Consider the following 26,179-nt stretch of genomic DNA (forward strand, 5'->3'; position numbering starts at 1 on the left):
CTGCACAGACAAAGCCGACAGACCAGCTGAGCTACAGATTTCATAAAAATCGCACACAACTAAAAAAAAAAAACGAAGCCAGCCTAAGGAGGGTGTGGTGTCTTCTGCATTCGAGAGACTTACTGAGCTATGCAGGTACATATGCACCAGAATGAAATGCACTGGCAAAAAATAATAAGAGAAATGCTTGAACTTTTATAAGCGGCAAGGAAGAAGTGGTTTGCTGAATCCTGCTGATATCCCAAGAGAAAATATTTGAACTGGTTTTAGCTGGTCTCTGCTGGTTTCTGCTGGTCCCAGCTGGGCCGCTGCTGGTTTTAGCTGGTCCCAGCTAGGGTGCTGCTGGTGCCAGCTAGGCCACTGTTGGTCCCAACAGGGCTTCAGTTGGGACCAGAATGGCTCCAGTTGTTCCCAACTGCTGCTATTGGGACCAGCAAGGCTTCAGTTGGGACCAGCTGGGATGCTGTTGGGACCATAAGGGCTGCTGTTGAGACCAACAGTTGCTCCCAGGACGACTCCTTGGTACCCAGATGGTTTCTGCTATAAGGACCTACTGGAATTAGAAAATCATTAGCCGAAGGTCATCTAGGACGTCCACAGCTCAACTTTCTGCTCCTAAAACGAATAAATCTAAGCCTGGTCCCGAAATAATTGGAGAGGTGCAGTGTATGTGCCCACTTCGTTTCTTGAGTCCTGGTTTTATAGCTATATCTAGGCATAATATACTCGCCGAATATTCTATTCTAACCCAAGAGAAAGAGAAAGAGAAAGAAAAACGGACCCCTTAGTAGCCCACCAACACTGCAAAAATCGGCCATGCCCTAACAAACATTTTTGCCCTTCATAAATCAGCCAAGTCGGAGCGGACCTAAAAGCTGGCAATTGTACAAGGCACCTGAATTTGCAGCTTCAAGATATAAATGTATTTTTGTCGCTGATTGTTCGTTAACATACTGGCAACGTCTTATTTAATAAGCCGGCCGCGAAGCCAACTGAAGCCATGCCAAGCTAGTTGTTTCCTAGCCAACATGGCGACGATTATAAAATGCGGTGTGCGGTGGTGTGATCGTGTGCTTGCGCGGGACGAACCCGGCGCCAACTGAGCTTCTTGTAGTGTAATTCGACATCAAAACAGTCGGTGTCATGTCATCGAGTGTTGCCGAAGACGTTTTTCTTTGCCCACCGAACTTTTGTGAACGTGAACACGGCCGCATTTCACGGCGTCATGATGTGGTACGTAGGACTCGCTGCTTCGAAGGTCTTTGTTAGAGGTCGTGTGTCTGTGTACTAAGTGCCTGATGACGACGAAAAGACGCTACCTGCATCGCTTGCTGTGAAAAGGTGAATGCCGTTGTGATATAAATTCACAATGGGAATGCTATTCAATGGCCATTGTATAAGTTGTCCAGAGTAGTTGTAGACGCCAGGAAATTAAGTCGCTGTAAAAGCGACAAGGGAAGTGTGCATGGCAGTTGCAACATTTGCTGGTAAATAAAATGTATCTGAGTGCATCATGTGTAATGTGTACATCATGCTGTTCTAGCTGGAGGCACATGCCACTGGCGATATATATTTCACCCACCCAGCAGCAAGCCTGTGGGTCCCAACGGAGACCAACAGCCTGCTGGGACCAGCAGCCTGCTGGTCCCAGCTGCTTGCTGGTCCCTACTGGGAATTTGGCCATAAACCACCTGAACGGGGACCAGTAGAAAACAGCAGAATATTTTCTCTTGGGATGCTGAATACTGCTGAATAGCACTTGCAGACCTTAGTGGAATCTGCATTGAGTCAATGACTACGTGCTTTCAGCTTGTCTCTCTTGTGATGTTTTCCCTGACCCAATGAACTTGCTGTGGCATTCTGGCAAGGTCGCTGAATGCATTAGTGGTTGGTTGATTCCGCCGAGCTACTAACAGGGTTCAGCATTGCACAGCAGATGCCACAGCCTCGCACTTAAAAGTGCAACTCACCAGCTGCACACCAGCAACACACAGACCTCAGTGCAAAGAAAAGACAAAGACAAGAAAGACGATCCATCACCTTGGAGATCATGAGCTCCTCCTCCTCTTCCTCCGCCTCTTCCCCAAATGAGAGCAGCTTGAAGTTCCTGCATATATACAGTTAAACCTCGATGTAACGAAGTCAGTAAAATTCATAATTTACTTCGTTACATTGAAATTCGCGATTAAAATGAACGATTAACTGCGTGAAGCAGTAGATGCAAGCGAAAACGTGGCGCGCAAACACGGCTGGCGCACTGACATCGCTCTGGGTAACCCTTGCACGATGCTGCAGCCATGAAGCGAAACAGGTAGCTCAAACTACTTACGATTGCCAGAATGTAACTCTTCGCTTAAAAAAAAAAAGAGGGCAACGCGCCGTCGGAGCTTAATGCCAGCGTGAACTGCATGGAGCATTTTCTGCATGCAAGAACATGCCGCAAAAGGCACAGGCGCACTGACACAGCCGCAAAAACTACCCGCGTGGTGCGGGTAGCTCCAGCGACCGCTCGCTGAAACACAATAAGCGGGGCAAACAAAGTTCTTCATACGGGAAAGAAGCCGATAATGTGGGCGAAAACTGCACTGTAAAACGTCGTACACGCCGTTTAAGAAAGCGCCCATCAAATAACTTCCACAGTGCTAAGCCTAATTGTATCTGGTGGGGCCTGTTCACGCGGGCGTGAAAAAAACGCACGCACAAAGCTCATTGTGACCCACAAATGTTGCGCTGTGTACTTGCTGGAACGATGAAACCAAACAAGAGCAAGCGAACCCAAATGAAGAACAAAGCAGCAGCACGCGGCGGCGGTGCCGGCGTAGTTTACAGGCAAGGAGCTTGTAGGCACTACGCTCGCTCACGGACTCCGTGACTCGCATGTCGCCGTTCGCGGTTTATCGAGACCGTGTTTCGGCACTTGCGTCTCCTAAAATCTACTTCTGCAACAAAAATGTTGTGCCTAATTGTCCGTGAAACTTCGTTATATTAAAATTTCTGCAACGGGACTTGGTTACACCGAGGTTAAAAATACACGGTGTGCATACACTTGAACTTTGAAAAAATTACATGGTTCGTTATATCGGGGGTTTCGTTACGTTGAAGTTCATTACACTGAGGTTCAACTGTAGTACGCGGGATGAGACAGCGTGATGACACGCCAGTGTGCGTAGCTGGACGTTTGTAACCTCGTAGGCTCTGTTTACGCGGCACTCCTGTGCAGGCTTTGCCAGTGGCCCCGTACCCTGCTGAGGAGTGCACATCCCATTCTGCTGCTAGTGCTATCTGCACTGACGGCACTGCAATCTGCTGATACAGGGTGCAAGCTTTCACACTTTACCATTCTTTTAAATAAGAATGAAGGACAACAAGAACACTCGACAGAGGTTCACTACAGAACACTGAAAGGAGTACCCGAACCTCGAGCACTTAAAAGGGCCCATGCGGACAAAGTACAAGCTTAGTCCGTTAAAACGACTACTTTGTCCCAAGAACCGTGACGCCAATCTTACTGAAAACTTCAGAAGAATAACAGAGATATTAAAAAGAAAACAAATGAGGCAGTGGAGACTTCGCAGTCACTTTGAGCGATTTCTCTAGGGCGTCACAGATTCTCGTTTGTACGCTTCCGCTTGATTGAACAACTTGAACAACTATGCTTTTAGTGCTGGCCCATAGTACGTTAACTCCCCACCACAATACGTTACTGTAGCGCAATATTTTAAAGTTTTTCAATATTTCTTTGTTTTTCTAAATTTAAAAAAAAAAACATTTTCATGGGTGGAATGGAGCCGAGTGAGTGACCAAAGGCTACTTAATTCAAAGTGAAACAAGTTGCATTTTGTCTTCGGGACCCCCTTAAGGGAGCATTTAGGATTTCAAGTGCGCAAATGTTCATGAAAGACGTGCATTCAAGTTACACGATGAGGACTTTGTAGCAGTAAAGATGAAGTCAATCTGAAGTCAATCTACATAACGCAATGCGCTCTTTTTTTTTTTTTTTTAACCAAGGCTGGGCTCTGTGCTCCTTCCTGCAAGCTCCAAAAACAGTCACTCGTGTCAGCGCCCCAAGGGGGGTGACATTCTGAGAGGCCCAAATTCTTCCCTGCCAATGAGATGATTTCCAGCTTGATCTGAACCCACGAGTGCAGAAGCTGTAACCTCTAAGCAGTGCTCTTGTGTAAGCAGGCCCGCACAATAACCAAGACCCAGGCACATGACAGTGTTTAGGAACACCCCCGCCAGCTGGACAGAGAAGCCCTCATATTTTTTTTTCTTGCTCTCCAACTTCACTTGCCCCCTCTTGGTTTCCAAGAGGAGAGCGGTTCACTGCTCCTTTAGAACTGAGCTCAGTACCCTCTCCCCCTCCTTTTAGTTTTCCATGTTACTTGCTTGGTGGCAGCCGCGGCCGATCTTGGCTTCTTCTCCTCCTGGGCGGCCTCTTGTGTCTTGGTGGTGCGGGGCACGATATCGTCAAACGGGTTCACCAGAACCTGCACCCAAAAAGGAGAACAAGGCAGGAAGATGAGAGGAGGCGTCACCACACCCACTCATGTTACTTCAATACGTTTGGAATAGCAGCATCAGTGCATTATCTGTTTCCACCAAAACCCTCTCACCTAAAGCAGTATCGCAGCATCCCCATAACCGGCTGTCAACAGAATTATACAAAAAAGTCAACCTTAATCCCTCAAGTCAATGTAGGAACTCAGCTTGGCTACTTATTGTGTACATCGAACCACCTATAAACAACCCTCTGGAAATCCTGCGCAGAAGTGTAGCCCTTGCGTACATGTGTGTCAAACTCTCATTCACCGGAGCATTCGGCATTTCCCACTTTACGTCTCGCCCCTGCAAGTGCGCTTCTCCTGATGAGGTACCCGCAATGACTGCTGGCGCACACTGCCGCGCTCGTCGCATTGCTTGGGCAGCCTTCAACAACCATATAAGGGATGGTCCCATGGTAACAAGAACACCAGGAGTGACTTAGTGCAAAGGGCAATCAAGGAACGGGGAATGAAATCGAGGCTTCGACGGACAGCCGTCGGGTAGGGAATGATCACAGAAGACATAACAAAGAAAATGCCGACCACAAGAGAAAGTAAAACAATGCTGTTTCGGCCCCCCAAACGGGAGCCTTGTTCACAGTCATTTAAACGAAACGTCACTGTTTTATTTTCACTTGTGGTCGGCGCCTTCTTCATTATGTCTTCCGAGGAAGAGGGGAGATTAACCGGAGGCGGTCAGTTTCCGCCTGCTTGAGCTGTGACCCAGTGGTGGCTCTGCTGGTGCAAAGATACCAGTGTGCCGTAGTGCAAATTTACTTTGTTTTCTGCACCAAGTCACGCGTATCGGAGCCATGGTCAAGGAAAAAAAAACGGAAGAATTTGGATTTATCGACAAAGGCGGACATCATTCAATAAATGGAGGCCGGGTGAAATGATGATGATGGTTTGTGTTCAATGGTGCAAGGCGAGCTAGGGCAAAGAATGCCAAGAGAGTTATTTAATGACGGTGGTGTAAACGCATACTAAGGCCTGTCACTAACAAAAAAGTGAACTTAAACAAAAAGCAATGAAGATGACCGATGTAAATGTCCAGGTTGTTAATATGCATGATAAGAAATGAGAAGCAAAAACTTTACGTTGCTAAGCAGTTGAAAAGTGTGCCTAAGGAAAATTATGGGGTCGTCACCTAAAAAGCACGATCGGTGTAGTGGAATGTGCTGTCTCTATACTTGTGGGAAGTGTTTGGGCCTTGTTGTGTCGAGTGCTTTGCATTGAGTGAGCAAGTGGGTTACAGATGGGCCCTCTCCACACCTGCTACATAGGGATCTTGGAGGCCCAACGAGCAGGTGGGAGTGTGTTACATGTGTGTGGGGAAGCTGGGTGAAAGAAGTCATCGCTTGCAAAGGTATTTGAAATTCCTCACGCCGCTTTTGAGCACAACACTGCATTGCAAAGCTGATAAAAAGGCAGGCAAGCGCCCTGCAGTTCGGCTGTTCTGGTGTGTCATGCGTGCGTTCCTGCAGTTGGTTCCGCCGAGTGGCTTTGTAGTGGCTCCAGACGAGAGGTGTTTGAACACTAAGGACAATGGCTTTTAGTGCTTCAAGAGTGAATTTCAAGAGCTACCAGCCTTGCAATGCGTCAAGCGCAGATGGCGCAGCAATACACGGTTTCATAAGTGCTGATGACAAGGTGAAGGCTCTGGCGGATCGCCACAATGCAGGGACCGGGGCAGACACTGCCGATGTCAAAAAACCGTTGTAGCCACCCTGACGATTGCCAACCACCTACTAGTAGCAGCTGATCTTGCGCCAGCAGTCAACGTCATTCGCGGGTGCCCCAGCACAATGGACGCTGATGGACTTTCTCGTTTGAATGGCGTCAACAAAGCTAAATACGGTTTGCTGGACTTCATGACACAGAAGAAACAAGCCGAGCTCACAAAGTTTTTGCATGCCAAGTAAAGTGCAGGGATTACCTCACTGCATTTCGAATTTTCTATGCTTTGAGGAATGAATACATAAAGTATCGCTTCCCGCAATCTAGGAACGCTCTAACTGCTGTGCAGTTATCAGATAAGCTTCAGATGGGCATATTTTATATTTAAAACTATTGATACATTGACTGACTGTAGGGTTTTATGCGCCGATGCAACACAGGCGATGAGGTGCGCCGTAGTGGAGGGCTCCAAATTAATTTTGACCCCGTGGAGATCTTTAAAGGGACACTGAAGTGATATGTAAACATTGCGGGATTACTAGCGCAAATTGTAGTCCGGAGTCCCCAGGCCATGTTTCGACCACTCTAGGCGCGTTTACGCGATTTTATTTAGTAGAAAAACTAATTCGAAAATGCTGTCCTCCTCTCTTTACGCTCGCCCATTTTCTGTGGCGTTTTCGTGTGACGTCAGGAGGGGATGAGCTGGCAATTGGCTGCGCTACTGCACGGCTCCCCGGCCGACAGAGTCAGTCGGCCCAGCGTTTCGTCCGCCGGCCGCCGGCCGGTCGTCGCAATCAAGGAGGTTAAAAAAAATTGCTTGGTCGCAATTCGTTCGCTTAGTTGAAACGAAGCCAGGACACGTTTGTGAATGGAAGAATGTGCCTTTCTTTACTTGGTTTGTTTGTACACTGTATCTAGCTCCAAGTCAAGGTCGCTTCACACAAGCGCACATGCGACGCTTCGTTGACTGGTACGCCAGTAGGAAAATATAAGGCCTCTTGAAGGCGGGAGAAGAGTCAGCGAAGTCAATATAGGTACTAAGGAAATAAAATCAACTGATATTTTTACCGTACAGCGTAAAACTAGGGTGCGGGAAGCACTTTTTTGCGCTGGGCGAACAAGCACAGCGGTCAGCAGCACGACTACGCATCTGCGAACGCGTTTCCGTCTACGAAGTGCAATTGCTAGACGTGAGCTACTGTGGAAACTCGGGCGATGCTTACTGCACGATCGCAGTACAACAAATAGTCACCTAAACTGCTTGAAATGCCAAAACTAAATAAAAGTGTAAAGCGGTTGTACAATATATACCCTATATTAGCAAGACCTTCGCGTCCCGCTCCGTGGCTCAGTGGTTTGGGGCGCCGGGTATGTCCCCGCAAATGTTTTGCAAGTCACGAGTTCGAATCCCCGCGGGTGCGTGCTTTTTTTTTTTTTTTTTTGTAAGTTAACTTTTTTTGTTTTCTTCCGATGTTTTCTATATTGAGTTCACCTTTTTTAGGGCCGCAATGTTCATGGCTACACGAACTAGTTCACAAAACGCGCGCAGGCTGGCACTGGCGCGCTAGCGAGTTCTCGTTGGCGTGCTGTTGCCATAAGCACCGACTGCTTGCAGGCAGTGGGCACAGGCCAGAATGAACAGACCCTTGGCCTGGTGCGAACACGCTTTTTACGATACAGGCATGAGGGAGGCAAGCTCCAAATATGGGGGAAAAGCGCATGACATTTGGGCGTCTGCGGGTACGCGGAGGGCGTTCATGCACTGCTTAGGTCTCGGCTAGTGAATGCTACGACTACAAGCCGTCCTGGGAGGCTTATCTTGTGCATTTTACAGCCGACAACATGGCAGAAGCGCGGTACGATGATTACTGAGATATTGAGAATGCCCATCCAACAACGCCATTGGTTATGTTTTACAGAACCGAAACCGAAACCGAAACTTGTGTGATTGCTAACCTTGGGCATCGTCCAATCACGGCGCCCCTCCTCCCAACGTCACAGCCTTAGTTGGTGCGGCCGCCGCAAACCGCGCATGGTAGTTTTTCTTCTTTCGCGCTTTGTAAAATAATTACCGATTTGTCAACCGGATAAACGATGAAAAGTGTGCTAATTTGAGCCAGTCTACGCAGTGCAAGCAAAAACGGGAGCTTGACAAATTCACTTCAGTGTCCCTTTAACGTGCGTCGAAATCTTGTACACACGGGTGTTTTCGCTTTTTGCCTCCATCAGAAAGGTGGCCGCCGCAGCCAGGAATCGAACCCGCATCCTCGTGTCATTGATATATCGAACTAATTTACGTTTAGCAATCCCATTGGAGTTTGACATACCCAATATTGACTTACTGTTATCTCGCTTAATTACCCCAACTTTGCAATATAACTGGTCACAATAAAATCAGCGAGTGAAATATGACAAAATGCCACCTCTTACATCAATTTTTTTAGAAGCACTTCCATCTGCCTTTAAAGGGGCCATGCAGACAAAATACAAGTTTGGTTTATTCGAAAGGTTGACTCGTTAGAGTAAAACCGACACCACTTTTAATGTAAACTTCGCTCCAATAAGCTACATAATTAGAGAAAAGGGAACAACCATGTGACCCACTAGCTCATTTCCCGCACTAGGACCTATGACAATATTAATATGCATGGCTGTGCAATTGGCCAAGGCCAGCAAAAGCAAACGCAAGTTAGGCAAGGCTTATAAGCTTGAAGAACGAGCTATTTGCGCTTAAATTTAATGCATGTTCGTTTTAGAGCAGTAAGAATGGTGGGGTAACAAAATGAAAGTTATGAACACACACGTACACATAAAAGCTCCAGTGCATACCGCTGTTGGTACTGCGTACACCATGCTTGTTATAGCTGCACAGCAGTCCGGCGCTTTGGCGTTGTCTCACACGACACTGGCTGATTGGTGTAAGTGACATTGCCTTACGCGACTCGGTTTTTGTCGAGCATACCCCATGTTTCACGAAACGATTAGTTTCTACCGTAGCAATGACAAGCCAGGTACAAATACGATCAGAGACAACGTGAGTGCGAACAGCTGTTCTGAGCAGTAATGTGCTGCCATCTAGGAGGACTGACAGCAAACAAGGCGTTTCCCAGTTTGCTGCAGTCTAAAAACTACCAATGTTTTCTTGAACTCCTGTCCTGGACACGTCATCGAGACATCTTGAAATACACGATTTGGCGGGAGGACCAAAATTTTAATTTAGATTGATTAATTGCTCAATGAATAAAGCATCGTTTGGTGCTGGACAAGCGCTGGGGGCACTATAAAACACGAAAACTTTAGAATAAAACGAATTTGTATTTTGTCTGCACGGCCCCTTTTTAAGGAGTAGTCTATTACACAATGCTTTTCCTCAACCAGTAGTCACGGTAAAGAAAAAAAATACCAACACCAAAGCTGCACAGCAGCCATTGTGGTTTGCTGTTCTGAATCAGCCACAGAGTTAAGGAATTCGTGGCAACGCTGAACTGGAGGAGGAGAGGGATGTGATCACCTGCGTGGAAATGATGCGGTGCGGGTGGAGCGGCCGGTCGTCAGCGTCTACCAGGCCTTCTTCCAGCCGCAGCATGTTGTACAGAGTGTCCCCCGCCACCTGATGGGAGGAGGAGCAGGTAACAAATAATAACTGGAGTTTGGGTGAAGAAGAGGGGCAACAGAACACGTTTACGCCAGACTCGGCAACAACTGAGCGCACTCAGTGGCAGGTCCCCAAGCACAACGCTGGTGAACTTCAATCCACTCGCTTTTTCAGATGCGACCCCTGTGTTGCTGCCTGGTATCCTGAGCCACATTGCTTCTGCCTGGCTGCCCTAGGTCAGGTCTCAGAAAAAAAAGTGTAAAAAAAGAAACACAAGAAATGTCAAGCCTGAGTGCACAAACTTTGTTTTAAGTGAGTGGAATAACAAAAAGGCTTATCAACCACTACAGCCCTAAAGCACCACCTGCTCTATTTCTTAAGTCTCATGGTGAATGTGTTTTCCAGTTTTCTAGTGTTTTCCTATTTCTCTGTTTTCAGCCCGCTTTTCCCTTGCTTCTTTTGTGGCCCTCGAGGTAAACACTTGCAGCGAAAGGCGACATACGTCACGTGGTTCAACCCCCAACTGACCACCTCTCATGAGTACAGTGCACCTCCAAGAAGAAAGTGGACGCAACAGTCAAGGGTGCGTGGGTTCTCTCAGCAATGCATGTGGCCCCCACCTTTCCGAAGATGGTGTGCTTGTTCTGCAGGTCGGGAGAGGAGCCCAGGGTGAAGAAGAACTGGCTGCCATTGTCGTCCGCACCGCCCGAGGCCATGGCCACCAGGCCGCGCCGCACGAATCGCAGCCGCGAGTGGAACTCGTCCTGCAACGACCATCGTGGCGCACTCTCGTCAGTGGCCACTTCGTATACGGTAGCCAGGCCCCCACATAACTGCCCCATTTTAGTGAAAGACTCTCGATATCTTGAGACTTGATGCTGCCGGCTATGCACTAAAAGCTTACTCCAGAGGACTAAACCTGTAGCCAAATCAGCAACTAATAGGTAGACAATGTCTTATCATGTACACATAGACAGACACAGCTGCACAATAGTCACCAATTAGACCAGAAGGAAGGCAGAATAAAAAGGAACAGGGAAACCAAACCCAACAGACCCTCCAATCAAAGGCAGATTAAGATGTCTTCGTTCCTCGGCTTAGGCTGGTTCAGGGACCTGAATTGTGATGACAGCGACGACTGTCAGCATAATTTTTAATGTTACCTCACGTCACCTTACCAAGTTAAATCAGTTTTATCTCAATTTCAATAGTGAGCAGATGTACAGTCATGGACTAATGAAATGCAAACACTAAAATATGAACCAGAACAAGCCAAATTGAGAGATACTGTTTGTTGAGGTTTAAAAAGCTCGTGCTGTTGGTATATTTGAAAAGCCCATTTCTTAACTTTGTTCTTGTAATTATACGATTGCATGGGAAGAAACTGCACTATTTGTGTGTTCTGGTTCATGTTTTAATGTTTGCATTTCATTTGTGCATGACTGTGCCTAACGATGTCAACATAAAGTGTGAAACCTGCTACCAGGCAGCGATACAATTCACTTGCTCTACTGTCTCAACATTTTGCTCTTTTTATAGCCTGTGCAATGAACTTAAATTCACTGTATGAAGTATTGAAAAAATAAAAAAAGGATGTGATGTCATGGAATTTCTTTTGTCATGCTATTGTACTTGGGGGCGAAAAAATAAAAACCAATTCTATAAAGTATTAGTTCTGCCACAACATGGAATACAGCATGCTAATGTTCATGAAAAAAGACACAATTACAAAAAAACCACATGGAAAATTACAAAAATAAGAAATCCCAGAATTCCCAATGTTACCTCATATAACTTGCCAAACGCCGTAAATGGAAAAAAAAAATCATGCGCACCTCCGCCTAACGACAACGATGGTTGAACGCGAAGCTTTCCTGTGATGGGTTCTTTGGTTGGCCAATCCCACACTGCAGGTATGTGCTACTCTGGAGGTACGCACCTTTTTTCTAGAATACCCACAGCAACACTCAGGTGTGCACTCCGTAGGCCTAACCTTTGCGTTTGGGTTGTACGGCACCAATCGGTCCACGCTGCTTGGCGTCCAGTGTGTGTTTTTTAGATGCGACTGCATCTCATTCACTCGCCTTGTCCCTCCATACAGCGTTGTTGTCCGTCCACACCCCTCCCCCATTCTCGTCGCCGCGCGAGCTGCACTCTCCGCCACTCACCCCCTCTCCTCTCCGATAGCGAACACTCTCTCGCGAGGGGCATTGGATTGGATTAAAGTGGATTGTGTTTAATTGTGTTGCGTCATAGCCGCGCCACGTTGCGTCATAGCCGCGGTTGTTCCAGCACCAGCCAAAGAAATAAAGAATACATCATACGCGTTCCTCACACATTTCACGCAATTAGAGAATCAACCCAACGGAAACACCAAGTGAACCCCCAAGATGCGTTGCATCTCCACAGGGTTCCCCTCGCGGGAAGATGGGGTAATTTTTTTTTAGTGGGTGCCGGTTTGAGGCGTTAAACCCCAAGATATGGTGTTAGGCCTAACGTTAGGCCTAACACAGAGCGGCGCCATTCTTGTCCTACGTCGGCCTGTGGGTAATAGGTGTCGATGTTCACCACACAACATGACATTAGGCCTATACGCCTCGAGATTCGCGATCGCTGCGCCGCCTGCCGCCGCTTCTCCACGGCGTTTGCGGGATTAGCGCTGCGTGGCTGATAGGTGGTCATGCAGTGTTTTGGTTTTCTTTCGCTTCTCTTTGCCTTTCCGCGCTCTAAACAACTTGTTATGGTGACGTCTGTAAGCTAACTGCACGTTTAGGGCACTTAAAAAAAAACAGCTGCGTCTTGGTAGAGCGCTCTAACGCCAACAAGAGCTACCCGGGGAGGCGGTTCTGCGCGCATCTTGGCCGCTCTTGCGGGCGTCGGCGATGGCAGCAGCATATCACCGCTGTCACCTTCGAACACGTCAGCACAAGTGAATTCTATTTATTGTCGCCTCGTTTAGACCTGATATTGGCACTGTAAGAGGTTGGTTCGTTTTGCAGCGCAGACAACAAATGCGGCTTTGCTTCGAATATGTACGTCGTAGAAAAATATGTTTCGGGGACGTGATAACCCAATAGCTGACAAAAACTTGTGCCTTTTATGGGAATATAAGCCACGCGAAAATGTTTAGTACAGAAAAGAAAATGTTAAGTCAGATATGTGCCCACTCATGCCCTAATTATAGTAAGAACCAAGGTATATGTTAATGAAATCACGGGAAAATGAATGGTCTGCAAGTAAGGAGTAAATAGAATAGTCGTACGGGAATGAAAAAAAAAAAAAAAAAACGAGTGCAGCTTCTGAAATGTGCTAAAGACGTTTGTTTGAGCAAGGTAGTATTCACCAGACCAACTAGATGCGAAATGCACTGATATTTCGCTAGACATGAGGGGGGGGGGGCGATGAGGAGGAGGACGCTCAACTATCGTTGTTTACAAATGCGGAGCGAAATCAACGAATGAACGTTCTAGTAATCACACACACAAGCTGCGTGTTCACTTTTCGTTTGTTTTTCGCCTTGAAAAACGGCTTATCACTCGGCGGACTCATTTTTTGAAAAATACAGGGTAGGCAGTTCACAAGCGATACGAGGTGTCGTTGGAAGAGTTGATTGATTGATTGCAGGGTTTAAGGCACCGACGCAACGGAGACGATGAGGCACGCCGTAGTGGAGGGCTCCGGATTAATTTTGACTACCTAGAGCCTTAACGCGCGCCGAAATCTCGTACACACGGGCTCGTTGGAAGAGTGTCGTATCTCATAAGGGTCTCTGATTTCGGTTTATGCTAGATCTGCAGTCTCCCTGTGTCATGACTCATATGACGGTGTTTCGAAGAAGAGTTTGGTCACGGACGCGGATTACTCTATAAGCCCATCTTCGCGCTTCTCGTGGAGGATAAATGTAACAGATGAATCTTTGCGAGCGCTCACATCGGGACAAGACGACCCAGCATTAAATTTGTCGTCGTGTTCTGACTATGGAGTGTAATTTTGCATTATCCATCGTACTTCTTTGGTACAATGTTTGTGAAATTTATGCCCCATTGACTTGTTCATGGTACTGATCAATATCTGATATGTGATATTGGCAGGCGTAACTTGCGTGCTGTCAGGTATGAGTGCTCCGCTCGATTTTGTAAGTGCACAAAGTCGATTTACATCATAGTGTGTATGGCCGCAACATGACCATCGGTAGAAACACTGCTTACGGAGACACAGTCACTAAATTTCAGGGCAGCGGAATTGCAATCAGCTGCATGCAAATGCTGGCTTCGGGACGCCGGCCTGTGACACACGCGCGGCGCTCATATACATCTCACTAAGATCGCGTCATAAACGTTTATACTCTCGTGAACATACTACACTTGCAAACGGAGTGCCTGCTCCACGTTATTCGGTATTTCGAACGCGGACAAACGGTAAATCGCTGTCTTGAACGAGCCCCAAAAGCAACGGCGACGTGGGGGAGCGGGCCGGAGACTCCCGCGCCTGCTTTCGAAACGGGCCGCTAGGGGGATTTCAGTGGCGCCCCTACAGGCCGCACTCGAGGCGTATATAAGTCGCCCTGTCGCTTGCCTGCAACACTTCCTCCCTCTGCTGCACATCAATCTTTAGCGGAGGGGGGTGATGAGGGAGGGAAGGGGGGGGGGGGGGGGGGGCGTAACGGAGCTGTCGCCAAGCTTCGCAGGGAAGTGTTACGCTTCACCCACAATGATCACTGGAAGAGAAAGTTGGCTTTCCTGCAAGGCGCATTCATGTTACAGACACCATTAGTGAGAAAACTAAAGCTTCGCTTCAAAATCAACCTTGTAAGACTCCTCATGTGACTTGGAAGTGAAAGCCAATGATTATCAAAGACTTGCCCACTGCTGCACGATGTTTGCATCTCTTTCGTCACTTTTGTTTCTTCGTCTTTTGACGCAAATTACTCCTACAGGCAGACTGGTCACAGGCAGACTGGTCACACACATGTTCAAGACCCGTGCCATCACATTCACCTGTCACGAGGGACGCATCAGACGAATTCTTGTTCCATTCTGGTGTAGTGACAGGTTAGCACACTTGCCTTTTACTCTGGTGGCCTAAGTTCAAATGCCACACGAACCCGAAAGTGTTATTTATTTATTTTACCTTTACAGTGGTGCCATTTTGGTACCGTTCGTGTTTACATCAATGATGGCTACGACTTAAAAAACAAATATCTCAGCAGCCCACACACTTAGCCCTTTGGTTAGTTACACCAGAGTCCTTCAATGCGTTCCTGGTCACGAAACTTCTGCACAACGCTACGGTAGAGCTTCATATGTTGACCAAAACTCTCGCGCGGCAGTACTGCGAGTCCACTGCGGGTGGCTTGGACAACTGCGGCTGCATTCACAGTGCGTTCAATCACTATCTTGCTGTGGTGCTTGTTCATTCCCCTTGGTTCATTCCCCGCAAAGGCCAAACCACGTTAACTACGATGCCTCAGAAGTGCCGTGTGCCTGCTTGCCGCTCTGGAAATCGAAGTGCATAGGAAAAATCTTCGCTGTTCTGCTTCCCTAGCAACCGCGAACAGCGCTAAAGGTGGAAGTGAGCCATTCCATGACACAGGCCGACACTTTCAGTTTCAAGTCGAAGCACGGGCGCATATGTGAAAAACATTTCGACTCCGCAAATGTTATTCCAGCCGATGGGTTCCCATTAAGCAGCCAGTCTGTGTCTCCAGCACAAAAAGCCCAAGCTCCGCGCCGGCGCCATTGCCCAGAAACCCGATAAACCGCCAGCACATATGACGAAGCCAAAGACACGATCGTTGCCACAAAGAGTAAAAACCTACCTGCACAACGACATTGGTTGTCGTCGCCTAACATCGAAGAAACGGGAGCTACTGTATGTATGATGTCTTCTAAGATATTAGTATGTCTCTCATTTTCCGGCATCCATCCCACTATTGCCCCAAACTTATGTAAATGAACACGTGAACAGGACAGCCGTGGTGACCTTATGTCGCCTCTTCTGTGCGCACTTGGAAGCTGCCTGCTACAACCAGCCAGCAGTCACAGCTTCCTGTCACCTGTGCTGCACACCCAAACTCTGCGGTGGTCTTAATTTGAGTTCTGAAAAGCTGTGCATGGCTAGCCTTGCCTGTGTTTTATCTTGCCCTTCGGTTGGGTGGGTGGCAGGTGCTCCGCACATTGAGTTTAACACCCTACCTATGTGCTCGGCCTAGCAGTCACCCAAGACTGTAATGTCGACCGCTCACACCCCCCCACCACTTCCACACCCTCTTGGCATGCCGATTATGCTCCTTCCATTTTGTTAGCATTTCGTTCTGCTGTTCACGCTCGCTTTCAAACTATAGATTTCTATTATTGTGACTACAATATTACTTCCTCGCTATAAAATCACACAGATGTAGCACTAAATCTACATGCTAGAAGGCTGGGTTTGTATACCTATTTGCTCGGCGCACCAGGTCACCCAGCGTTGTATACCACTTTAATTCTGGTTCTACTTAACTCGTATCACCTAACTTGAATGGAGAGTGCTTAAACTTTGACAGTAAACTAGGACGAGAAAGACTATAACACAGGAGTTTAAGCGCTCTCCGTTCAAGTTATGCAGAACCAACTAGCCCCTACAGATGCCCTGTTATTCGTATCATCTAGGCGGCAAATCAAAGGCTAGTGAAAAACTGAAAACACTAAACGTCCGCCCTCCCAAACCGAAAACTTAGCCATGCCTGTCGCAACTAACGAGCACCGCAACATGCCTTTGTAACACACATGGTCTTGCCTCTATCTCGCTACTAAGCTTTGCGACAATAACTGACATAAAAATATGCATAGTTTGCTCGCACTTTTACTAGTGGAAGTGAAAAGAAGAATGTAGGCGTGTTGCCGATGCAGAAACAGCTGGCCAGCAAGCATCGCAGAAGGCCGGCACAGATTGATTGATTGATTGATTGATTGATTGTTAGTAGTATCCCCTTTGAAATGGGGCAATGACATATCACCTTACGTATCATCTTACCAAGCCTCATTGACAGGGGTGCCCCCAGAGGCCAGCTTTGTCCCGGAATGAAACTTTAGCCAGAGTTTCGTGACCAGAAAAGCATTGAAGGACTCTGGTTACACTGACTTACGAAAGTAAGGCATCATCACCTTGAAGGGGGCCCCGTAGATGGACTGCCCGCCCTCGCCCGTACCCGTGGGGTCCCCACCCTGGGCGATGAACCCCCGCACGACGCGGTGGAAGATGGTGCCATCGTAGTATCCCTCCAGGCAGAGCTGCACAAAGTTGCGGCAGGCACGGGGCGTCTCCTTGGACCACAGCTCCACCTCAATGTCCCCCACAGAAGTCACCAGTAGCACCTGTGAAGTCACATGATGATGATGATGATGCTTCAGGGTTTTGTGGCGCAAGGGTGGCAAAGGCCGAGCTCTTCAATATACAATCGAACATCGTTATAACGAACACTGATATAGAGAATTACAAGAGAAAAACAGCGCAAACGACAGGACGAAGAAAGGAGCCACAAACCACAGGCGCTGAGGAACAACTGAGCACTTTATTGCAGCAGGAACGCATATATAGAAAAAGATAGAAGAACGAGAAAGAACAAAAAGAGTGATAAAGAACGGAGAAAGATATCACATCGAAAAAAACGATATCCCATGACAAAACATAATCCGCCACGTGCCAGTAGAGAGTCAGACGTTCGTGATAAGCATACCATTTCCTTTTCCAGAAGTGAAACCGGCAGCTCACAAACACACGCGTCTCTTTTCTCCTTGATTTCGAACGCTCAAAAATGAACGCCTCACAGAAGAAAGGAGACACGCGTGTTAGTGAGCCGTCGGTGTTTGGTAGGGGTATGTGCAAATGCGGAAACATTCAAAGCAGAGGATGCGATGTCATCTGGACCATATAATAGTGTAGCTTGTAGCATGCTTCAGCCTTATCTCCGCAAGCCAATTGCTAATGCTGAGCAGCGAGTAAGCAAGCGGTCATCACGTGTGTTCCTGAAGAGAGAGATTGATCTTCTATTTAGACCCGTACCATACAGCTGGGGAAAAAAGCGCTATGGCTGCAAATCTCACGATAGGCTCCTCTCTTTATTACAATGTTTATAGTACCACAATTTGAGCCAAACAAACTAGGCCAAGGGACGTTGGAATGAAATGAAAGCTGAGTGGTATCACCTCACTGCTCAGGAACCTCTAAAACGTCGCAAACGCTTTGCAACTTGAAAGCCCTCTGCCGTGTATTGTATCTCAGTGCCCAAACACAGCTCATCGGTGTGGGGCGATAGAAGAAAAAGAAAACTGCGATGGCTTCCTAATCAACTTTTTCAATTAATTTCGTTCCTTTTGTACGTTTTTCCCAGCCTCAACAGAAGTCGTGGTTGCATGACTAGCCGTGCGAGCTTGTTTGTGAGATAATTTGCAGCAAAGGGAGCAGATACAGGAAAGATGTTTTTCCCCTTTAGCATGCACCAACTGGCCTGGAAAAGAACACTATCTGCCAGACTTTTTAAGTCCCTTTAATTCCTTTCTCACTTTGTTCACAGCCTTAATCGTGTTAAGACGTCACGTGGTTTGCCATTCCAGCACATTTCTGATATTATTTGCAGCCAAGCAAGCAGATACGGGGCAAATTTTTTGCTCCTTTGGTATTTACCAAATAGATTCACTTCAGTTATGACTGCAGACTGACACAATGGGACCCACTGCAAACATCACGAAGGTCCACTTCCTGCAAGCTGTTAGGTTAGCCTGGGTTGAGTTGGGTTATGCTAGGTTGGGCTGGGTTTGGTTGGGTTAGTTAATGTTAGCTAACATACGTTTGGCTAGCTAACCTAGGTTAGGTGATACCCACAGCTTTGCACTTTGTCTTCGTGGACATGCTGCTAGCACACTGTTCCCACCGCACCAGCGTGTTAGCATCACAAAAACATCGGCTCACACACAACTAAGCAAACAAGATGTGTACTGCACCAAGAGGTGTCAAGTCACGATCACTGGCCAACAGTGGCATAAGCAGCTTCCAAGCTAAAGGTGCTTTTCCGTGTGATGTATGTCTCACTGGTGCGACATGGCTTTGAAGAAGGCCACATCGATGGCGCCAGAGGTCGTCTGTCGATCAGCGCTTTCTTCTTTCGCTCAAGACTAGTGAGTGTCTCAAGCGCATTAATGTCTACCTTTCGTTTTTCCACTAATGCAAAGACTGAACACAGGAGCTCTGTAATTGATTTTACAAGGTCGTTTTTTCGGCAAAGTAATCTTAGAAACACTGCAGACAAGTGATGATACTAGCGAGTTGGTACTTTTCTTGCCCAACAGTCCGCTCTTGAGTGCTGTGAAACGGGCTCCAGTCATATAGTGCAGCTACGACGCTTGACTTGACACATAAAACGTTTCATAAGGGGTTTTTTCAGCATGTATAAAAATACATTCGTGTTTGCGGGCAAACTACAACAGCGCTGTTTCCGATCTTCGCAGTAAACAAATCGGTACCACGATACCGATCCAGTGGCATCTATGAAGGCTCCATGCGCTTGATGACATACCTTTCCGCTGGTCGGCGGCTCTTGAATGTATATGTTGCTCATTTTGTCTTACGAAGCCCGACAGATGAGCCGCGCACAATTCAGCAAAGCAGATCGCGGCCCATTCGCACATTTCATGCAGCGGCCGCGCTTTCCAAATAAATAAACCTAGTGGCACCAACTACGCCTCCTCTAAAATGTCCGTACGGCGGTTGTACGAGGAAAGCGCATGAGGGCGCAGTCGAGAATTGGCGCCAATAGTTCCCCAGTCCTCCGCCCGTTCGCCATCTGCTAGCGTGCAGATAGAAAAAAGAAATGTTAGCGTGTAGTGAGAGAGATAAAATAAAACTTCTATTGAGCATTTCTATGCGTCGGGGTCACATCTCAGTCCAGAAGTCCAAACTCCAAAGCACACCGTGGCCCAGCGCTAGTTGTGCGCGCGCGCTTGAACCCCTTGAACCAGCACCTCATTTGTCGGACGAAAATTTCGCGCGCTACTCGAAATTTGGCCCAGTCAGTCTAGGCGAATCTGCGTGTGGGTCATTGACGCATTGGTAATTTGTGGGTCGCTGATTGTGGATCCCTGAGCAACGGACGGCCGAATTGAGTGACTTGCACACAAAAAAATTCCGCGTTTTGTTACACCAAGCAAGACTATCGTCTTCTAAACAAACGACTGGCTCATCAGTTAGCCGGAGTGCAGCGAGAATTAACTTTTATGAAGCCCAGTGTGGCCACAACCGGGTTTTATTCAGGAACACTGTACAGGTGGGCTCTGCTCGGGGCCCTGAGCCAACGTAGCACGCAGTCAGTGTCTACAATGAAGAGGTTGACCTTGTGGTTAGCGATGTAATGGCACTGTCGGTCCAGGACGGCTCGCACAGCTGTCGGAAGGCACGGGACGGCCACAAAGGCACTGCCCTTGAGTCTGGGATCCGCGTGGTGTCTCATGTAGACGGCGTCTGCCTCGAGCCCCGGGAAGCCGCCGAAGAACGCCTTGATGTCGTCCACCGTAGCGGACTCCGGCAGGTTGGTCACGAGCACCATGGTGATCAGATTCGCCTTGTTGGGGCGGCAGGCTTCTGGCGACACCGTCGAGGATGAACTGGGCATGCCGGGAGAATTGAACGTCGTCGAAGGGGTGGGCACCGCAGCCGGCTCCGGCGCCGACACGGGCGATTGGTCGTCGGGTTTGATGCCGCCGTCCAGTTCCGGGTGCGGCTCACCGGCACCACTCTCTGGGAATGGTACCGGCCGGGCACCCGCGAGCATGGCTTTCATCTCGTCCACGCTGCACAGAAGGGCCTCTATGCAGCTGGGCTTTTGTCCCTTCATGTAGCGGCCGTGGGAATTCACGACAGCCCAAAAGGCACATTCCTCGGAGCACATCTGAATGATCGCGTCGCCTGACGGCTGTCCTCCCGCGTTGTAGATTATGTGCACGCCTTGGCTTACGACAGCGTACGCGTCTGGGCCCAGGAACTCCATAATGGTCTCCGGCTGGGCGTCGAGCGGGACCCCTCGGAGATAAAGGCATTCTTTGCCCGTGGACAGCGGAGGCGCCGTCTCATAGTGTACTCCCTGGTACCGCGACGTCGCCACGGGTTTCTGTTGCGTCTCTTGGGACGAAGACGCGGCGGACGGCTCCGGCGGAGCGTCGACGGTTTCAGAGTCCATGGCAACGTTTCAGTGGACTTCCGGTTCTTGGTTCAGCTTCCGCGTTTGTCGGCATCGGCTGCGCTGCTTCTTGGACTCGTCTGTCGCCGTGCGCGCTAGCACCTAGACACTGGCGTCCGGCGCCGCACGTGGGTCACGTGATGGCACTCGCTTCTTCGTTTGCTGGGGCTTGGACGCTGGCGGAGCACGGGCGCCGCGGTGGGAGAAAAAAAAGAAACGAAAGACCAAAAGAAGATAAGTGAAGCGGCGCGTCTGCTTGGTCAGGCGCGGTCCTCCACATGTGCCTGTACTACGGCGTCTCGAAGTGCCTTGCTGAAGAGCCTGAGAGCACAGACCCAGGTCTCTCAGCAATGTGCCAGCTGTCCGCGTTCGAAAGGTCCTGCGTCGGCTCCTAATCATTGCAGAGCGTGGACTGGAAAAACTAAAGCCTCAAGCGTGCTGGTGCTCCATACGTTTCTTTTTTTTTTTTTTTTTATGCGGAAGCAATAAATATCTCACTGGGGGAAAACTGGGAGTTGTTTGCCGCAGCAAACCGCGGCCCGTGAATTCCCAATGGTTGCGGGTCGTCATGTGGCCTAACGAGCTTGTTGTAGTGGTGGTGGCGGTGGTTGTTGTTGCGAGCTTTATTGAAAAGGAAGCAGGAACGTGTCGAGGGGGCTCTTATGGGACTTCAGCAGGCCCCGTTCTCCCTCCCCCCTCCCCGAAATTTTGTGCCGCTGTCAGGTACGGCGACCAAGAAGGCAACCACGTGCATGCGCCGGAAGCTATTCTAGGATTTTGTATAAAACTCAATGAATCCTGTCCAGATTGTGCACCTATTCTCCCTCGGTGGCCCGTCTCCCTTCTGTCATGCCTAACTCTAGAGCCACTAGAGGCTCTACCTAACTCTTATGCAAGGCCTTCACCCACGGGGGTGCTCTGAGCGTGAGCTCCGCTACGAGACGGAGAGTCGCCGCTCATAACAAAGTAGGGGAGATTCGTGGTCTAAATCGCAGGCCTGGCTGATTCAGCACCTCCATGCAACCAGGGCCGCCGCCGAAAACCAGTGCGTTAACGAAGCTTCCGACTTCGTCTCCGGGCTAGAGCGGCGGCGTCCGCCGCTCTAGCCCGGCAGTGGCCGACGCTACTTTCGGGACGCCGCCCCCGCGAATTTAGCGGCCCACCCGTGGAGGCGGCGAAACAGACGCCGGTCTGACTCAGCGACCGAAGAGGGGGAGGGCGCTTTCTGGAGGCGACACATAAAACAATAGTGAGGGAAAGGCAGTGACAGAGATGACGCAGTAGCCGCGCGTGCCGCCCTCCTCCTCACCCTTCGAAAGACGCTGCTCTTCATTTTCTTTCTGCCGACGCACGGCCGGGCTAGAGGGCCGGCGTCCGCCTCTTCTCTCCCTCCCCACGTGCCCCCGAGGTACAGTGCACTAGAGGGGCGCTCTCTAGTGCACTGTACCCGAGGCTTTGTTTGCGCGCCGCCATGACCGCCAGAAGAATTCAGGATCGCGCTGCAGAACCGATATTCAGCTCTTAACGATGAAACCGAGCTTACGACACAGGAAGCCAGCGACAACCTTACACTCATTATCACATAGTGTGCAGTAGAAGTCGGGGGCACGATGGCTAGACTGAACTTTCCAAGGAGACGAAAGATCTAATTAGGAAACGGCAAACCATGACAGTTTCCACCCCAGCTGACAGAATAGAACTATCGGAACTTTCGAAGTTAATAAGCGTAAGACAACAAACATACGGAAGTATAATATGGAGAGGATCGAATACGCTGTAAAGAACGGAGGTAGCCTGAAAGCAGTGAAGAGGCGTCTTGGCGCGGGGAAAAATCAGATGTATGCACTTAAAGATAAGCAAGGCGATGTCATCACAAATAGGGATAAAATAGTCACAGTTTCCTTGGAGTTCTATAGGGATCTGTACAGTAGCCGGGACATCCAGGATAACGCCGAACGAGAAAGTAGTTCAGAGGAGTTATTGGCGGTGAGCGCGACCACGGGCGGCGCTGCGAAGCGCGCATCCGTGACGTCAGCTTAGGGATTCTCGCATTTGTCGTCTGCTTCAGTCGGGGTCGCTCTCCCTGCTGTTTCTTTGCACTCGGTTCACGTCTGATGCTTCTCCGCACCTTATTTTGCGTGTGCGTAAATTTTATCATAATAATAGACTTAAAATCGCATACACTAACTCAAGGCGTGATTTGAAGTATAGTTTTGGATACCGCCACGGAAGAAACATTGCCTGCGTCACCCCGTTCCTTGCGGAGCCGGTCCTGTGCGGAGCGTGAAGAGTCGGAGCTGGGCGTAAGCTTCTGTTTTAAGCAATCTTGCGAACAAAGGTAACAGCCAGCTGCTAGTAACCGACAACAGCGAAAATACAAGACCAAAACAAATTCCAGGTCTTCGGGGCTGTCGGTTTTGGCAAAAGGCATTACGATTCCCAGTAATGATTTGTAAGGTAAAACAGTTTTTACAACCTTTCCTAACGCTCGAATGTATTGTATCACATTAGTTTAAGTTGTCATGGCATGAAATTATGCTGATATGCACTATAGCGCGCAAAAAATGTAAGTTGAGTTCCAAATATGTGTGCATAGGCGCGTGCTCGTTTTATAACAGGCTTCTGACGGTTTATTGAGCAAAACGAGTCACGTCTACGGTAAAGATACAGTAACACTATGTTTGTTCAGACATGGGGTGATATTTCGGTTTCATTTCTCACAGCCATATCGCCCCTATGGCCGGATATGCGTTATAAGAAAACTGCACTTAAGAGGAGGAGGAGGAGAAAACTTTATTGAAAATTACAGTCGAACTGATTAGTGGGCCGGGTCCTCACTCCAGGACAAGGGAGTAAAGGTAATTTTCTTCAATTCATAAAACGCCATCCCAAGTAGACCTGGACTTGTTCTTTACGCCTGGAAGGGTTGGAAAACAATTAAAGGGGTCCTGAAATACCTTCCGCCGATGCATGGATGTACATGTACCCAAATAAAGCAATGTATTTGCAATCTCCTCCCGCAAGAATTTTGTTAAAGCGATGAGTATTAGCTGAGAAATCGTAAATCAAAAACCGCGCATTATCGTCGCTCCGCGTTTCCTCCTCCTTTCGACTTACTCTCCGCTGTTGACGGCGCGCGAGCTTTGCCTCCCATGATGCTGCGCTCCGCAGCGGTGACGTACTTCCGCTATTGCGCTGCTACGTCGTCTGCTACGGGCAAGCTTTGTTGACACCATGAATCCCGCACTTCGCTCAAGGCTGGAAAACCGAACGAAAAATCTGGCCGCATGTGTGCGGCGGCCTGGCCTTGCCCTTTCGCGGTGTTCGTTGGTGCAGTTGCTATCGGTGGCACGTGACTTTTTATCGGCGGCGAACTCGCAGCCGTACGGGGAAGATCGTGCGCTCGTTCCCTTTGATGCACCGACACTGTTTATCCAAAAAGTGCCGTATCAGATGTGGCCCCGCTGGTGCCGGGTCTTATTTTGCGGCGGTCGTAATTCCTGCCGGCGGCATGTGAAAAAGACATTTTAAATCGATACAGAACCCGTGCACAAAACCCTTCAATCATGTGACCAGTTCAGCTTGGGGCGACGCGTGGTGGAGAGCGGCAACGTTGGCAAAGCATGCTCCACCGCGGCTCTGAGCTTTCTAGCGCTGGAGCGAGCGCCACTTCTTTGAGAATCTCAAACATCGGTTGCCTTGACAACAAGGCACAAACCACTGTAGAACTCAGTTACAGTTGCGTGTTCCCGGTTCAGCTCGGGGCCCCACCTCGCGACATGTGGACACTGCAGGCGTACCACCCACTCCCATTGGGAAGTGCGAGATGCGTTTGACATTACAGGAGGCGATGGTGTATGTGTGTTGTGGACGTCTTTGTTTCGCGATGCAATGCGACGTTGTGCTTCTGCGGGTGGATAGTGCTTCCCATGGTCTGGATTATCTTTCTCGAGCGACGTACGACTCAACCTCGCATGGGGTATGTGCAGTGTGCGTGGCTAAAAGCCATCTCGGCTTGTGCGCCGGAGTTAAGTGACTTGCTGTTCGTCCCCGCAAACCGCGCGCGAGGTGAGTGCCGAAGTTACGACGGGCAGGAGGAGGCAACCCATCGTCTTTCAATCCCGGTTCAGACTTGCAACGCATGTTGTGACGTTGTGTTCGTTCGAAACCCATCTCTGGATTGTTTTGAAGTAGAATAAAATGTATGCGTCAAACCCGGGCATTCGCCTCAGGGCGTTCTCTGCGATTGCACGAAAGAAGTGCCACGGGGCTTCAACGCTTTCTTTACGGAACGTACTCAGGTAAGGGAATATCCATGTCGTGTTATGGCCGTGCTGCATTTAATACAAACGGTTAAACGTTTGTTTACACTTGTTTCGTTTGTCGTAAAATGTCCAAGCACTCCGGCACTCCGCCGGCAGATCAGCCGGCGAGCCGACGCTGAGCAGACGACTCATCTCTGCCGGAAGTGCGTGAAAAAGCCGCCCAATAGCAGGATGTCTAGCTCATGACGAACATCTGGGAATCGGTGATGTAGACATGTGAAGATGGCGGCGTCCAAAAATACGAAGGAAAGGGTGAGAAAAAAGCGACAAACTTTGCAACAAAAGTGTGAGCTTTCCGCTGCGCGTAAAAGAGTAATACTTGGCACAGATGACGTTGACGACCCAATCTAACGATTGCGCTAGTTCATTTAGTGTGCTCAAAACGCCTTTCAGGGCCCCTTTAAGAGCTGCTTGGAAATATTAATCGGTTTTGATTCTTGTAAAATATGCGCGTATACTTTTTATTACGTGCGTTAGCGAGTGTGTAAAGCCTTTATCACCGTAATCATGTCATAATTGTTCGGCTGAGAGTCAGTTCGTTATGATAACGGTGGTTAATTACAATAGAAATTCGGAGCACGAAAGCCGCCTTCGAGTACTCTGGACACCATTGTCTGGGGCGAGATCGCGATGGCGTAGTACAAACCTTCTCCTGGTATTTGCATGTGAATAAACACCGCAGCTGCGTATATGTATTTTCTTGCACGCAGCCATAACGAAAGCCAATTTGTGAAGAAAGGAACGTACGCCACACAGCCTGAAGAAAATATCGACACTACCTTTGTGAGCCTCCCAAACACCCCTACCCTATTAATAAGATGTTTGTGAC

The 26,179-nt window shown here is 48.8% G+C and overlaps 2 protein-coding genes across 2 annotated transcripts in view; both read right to left on the reverse strand.

Moving 5' to 3' along the window:
- LOC144175840 (spliceosome-associated protein CWC27 homolog) overlaps positions 1 to 19,538 on the reverse strand; it is a 36,047-nt gene extending 16,509 nt beyond the window's left edge. The window contains exons 1-6 of the mRNA XM_077704853.1: positions 19,370 to 19,538; positions 16,962 to 17,171; positions 10,437 to 10,580; positions 9,733 to 9,831; positions 4,390 to 4,490; positions 2,041 to 2,107 (exon numbers count right to left, since the gene is read on the reverse strand). Of these exons, the coding sequence (XP_077560979.1) occupies positions 2,041 to 2,107; positions 4,390 to 4,490; positions 9,733 to 9,831; positions 10,437 to 10,580; positions 16,962 to 17,171; positions 19,370 to 19,411 (663 nt within the window). The 5' untranslated portion in view covers positions 19,412 to 19,538. The remainder of the gene's footprint in view (positions 1 to 2,040; positions 2,108 to 4,389; positions 4,491 to 9,732; positions 9,832 to 10,436; positions 10,581 to 16,961; positions 17,172 to 19,369) is intronic.
- A 540-nt stretch (positions 19,539 to 20,078) lies between these two features.
- Positions 20,079 to 21,378, reverse strand: LOC144173593 (epithelial splicing regulatory protein 2-like). The gene has a single exon (XM_077701950.1). It carries the CDS (start codon positions 21,023 to 21,025, stop codon positions 20,096 to 20,098), a length of 930 nt encoding a protein of 309 aa, XP_077558076.1. The 5' UTR covers positions 21,026 to 21,378; the 3' UTR covers positions 20,079 to 20,095.
- Between the last annotated feature and the right edge of the window lie 4,801 nt (positions 21,379 to 26,179).

This window comes from Haemaphysalis longicornis, unplaced genomic scaffold, assembly GCF_048455015.1.
Source record: "Haemaphysalis longicornis isolate Haplotype H1 unplaced genomic scaffold, Haemaphysalis longicornis Haplotype H1 scaffold_3, whole genome shotgun sequence".
Classification (NCBI taxonomy): domain Eukaryota; kingdom Metazoa; phylum Arthropoda; class Arachnida; order Ixodida; family Ixodidae; genus Haemaphysalis; species Haemaphysalis longicornis.

Bases quoted from the DNA above. Each gene is read 5' to 3' on its own strand.
- LOC144173593 (XM_077701950.1), bottom strand. From the start codon at position 21,025: ATGGACTCTGAAACCGTCGACGCTCCGCCGGAGCCGTCCGCCGCGTCT.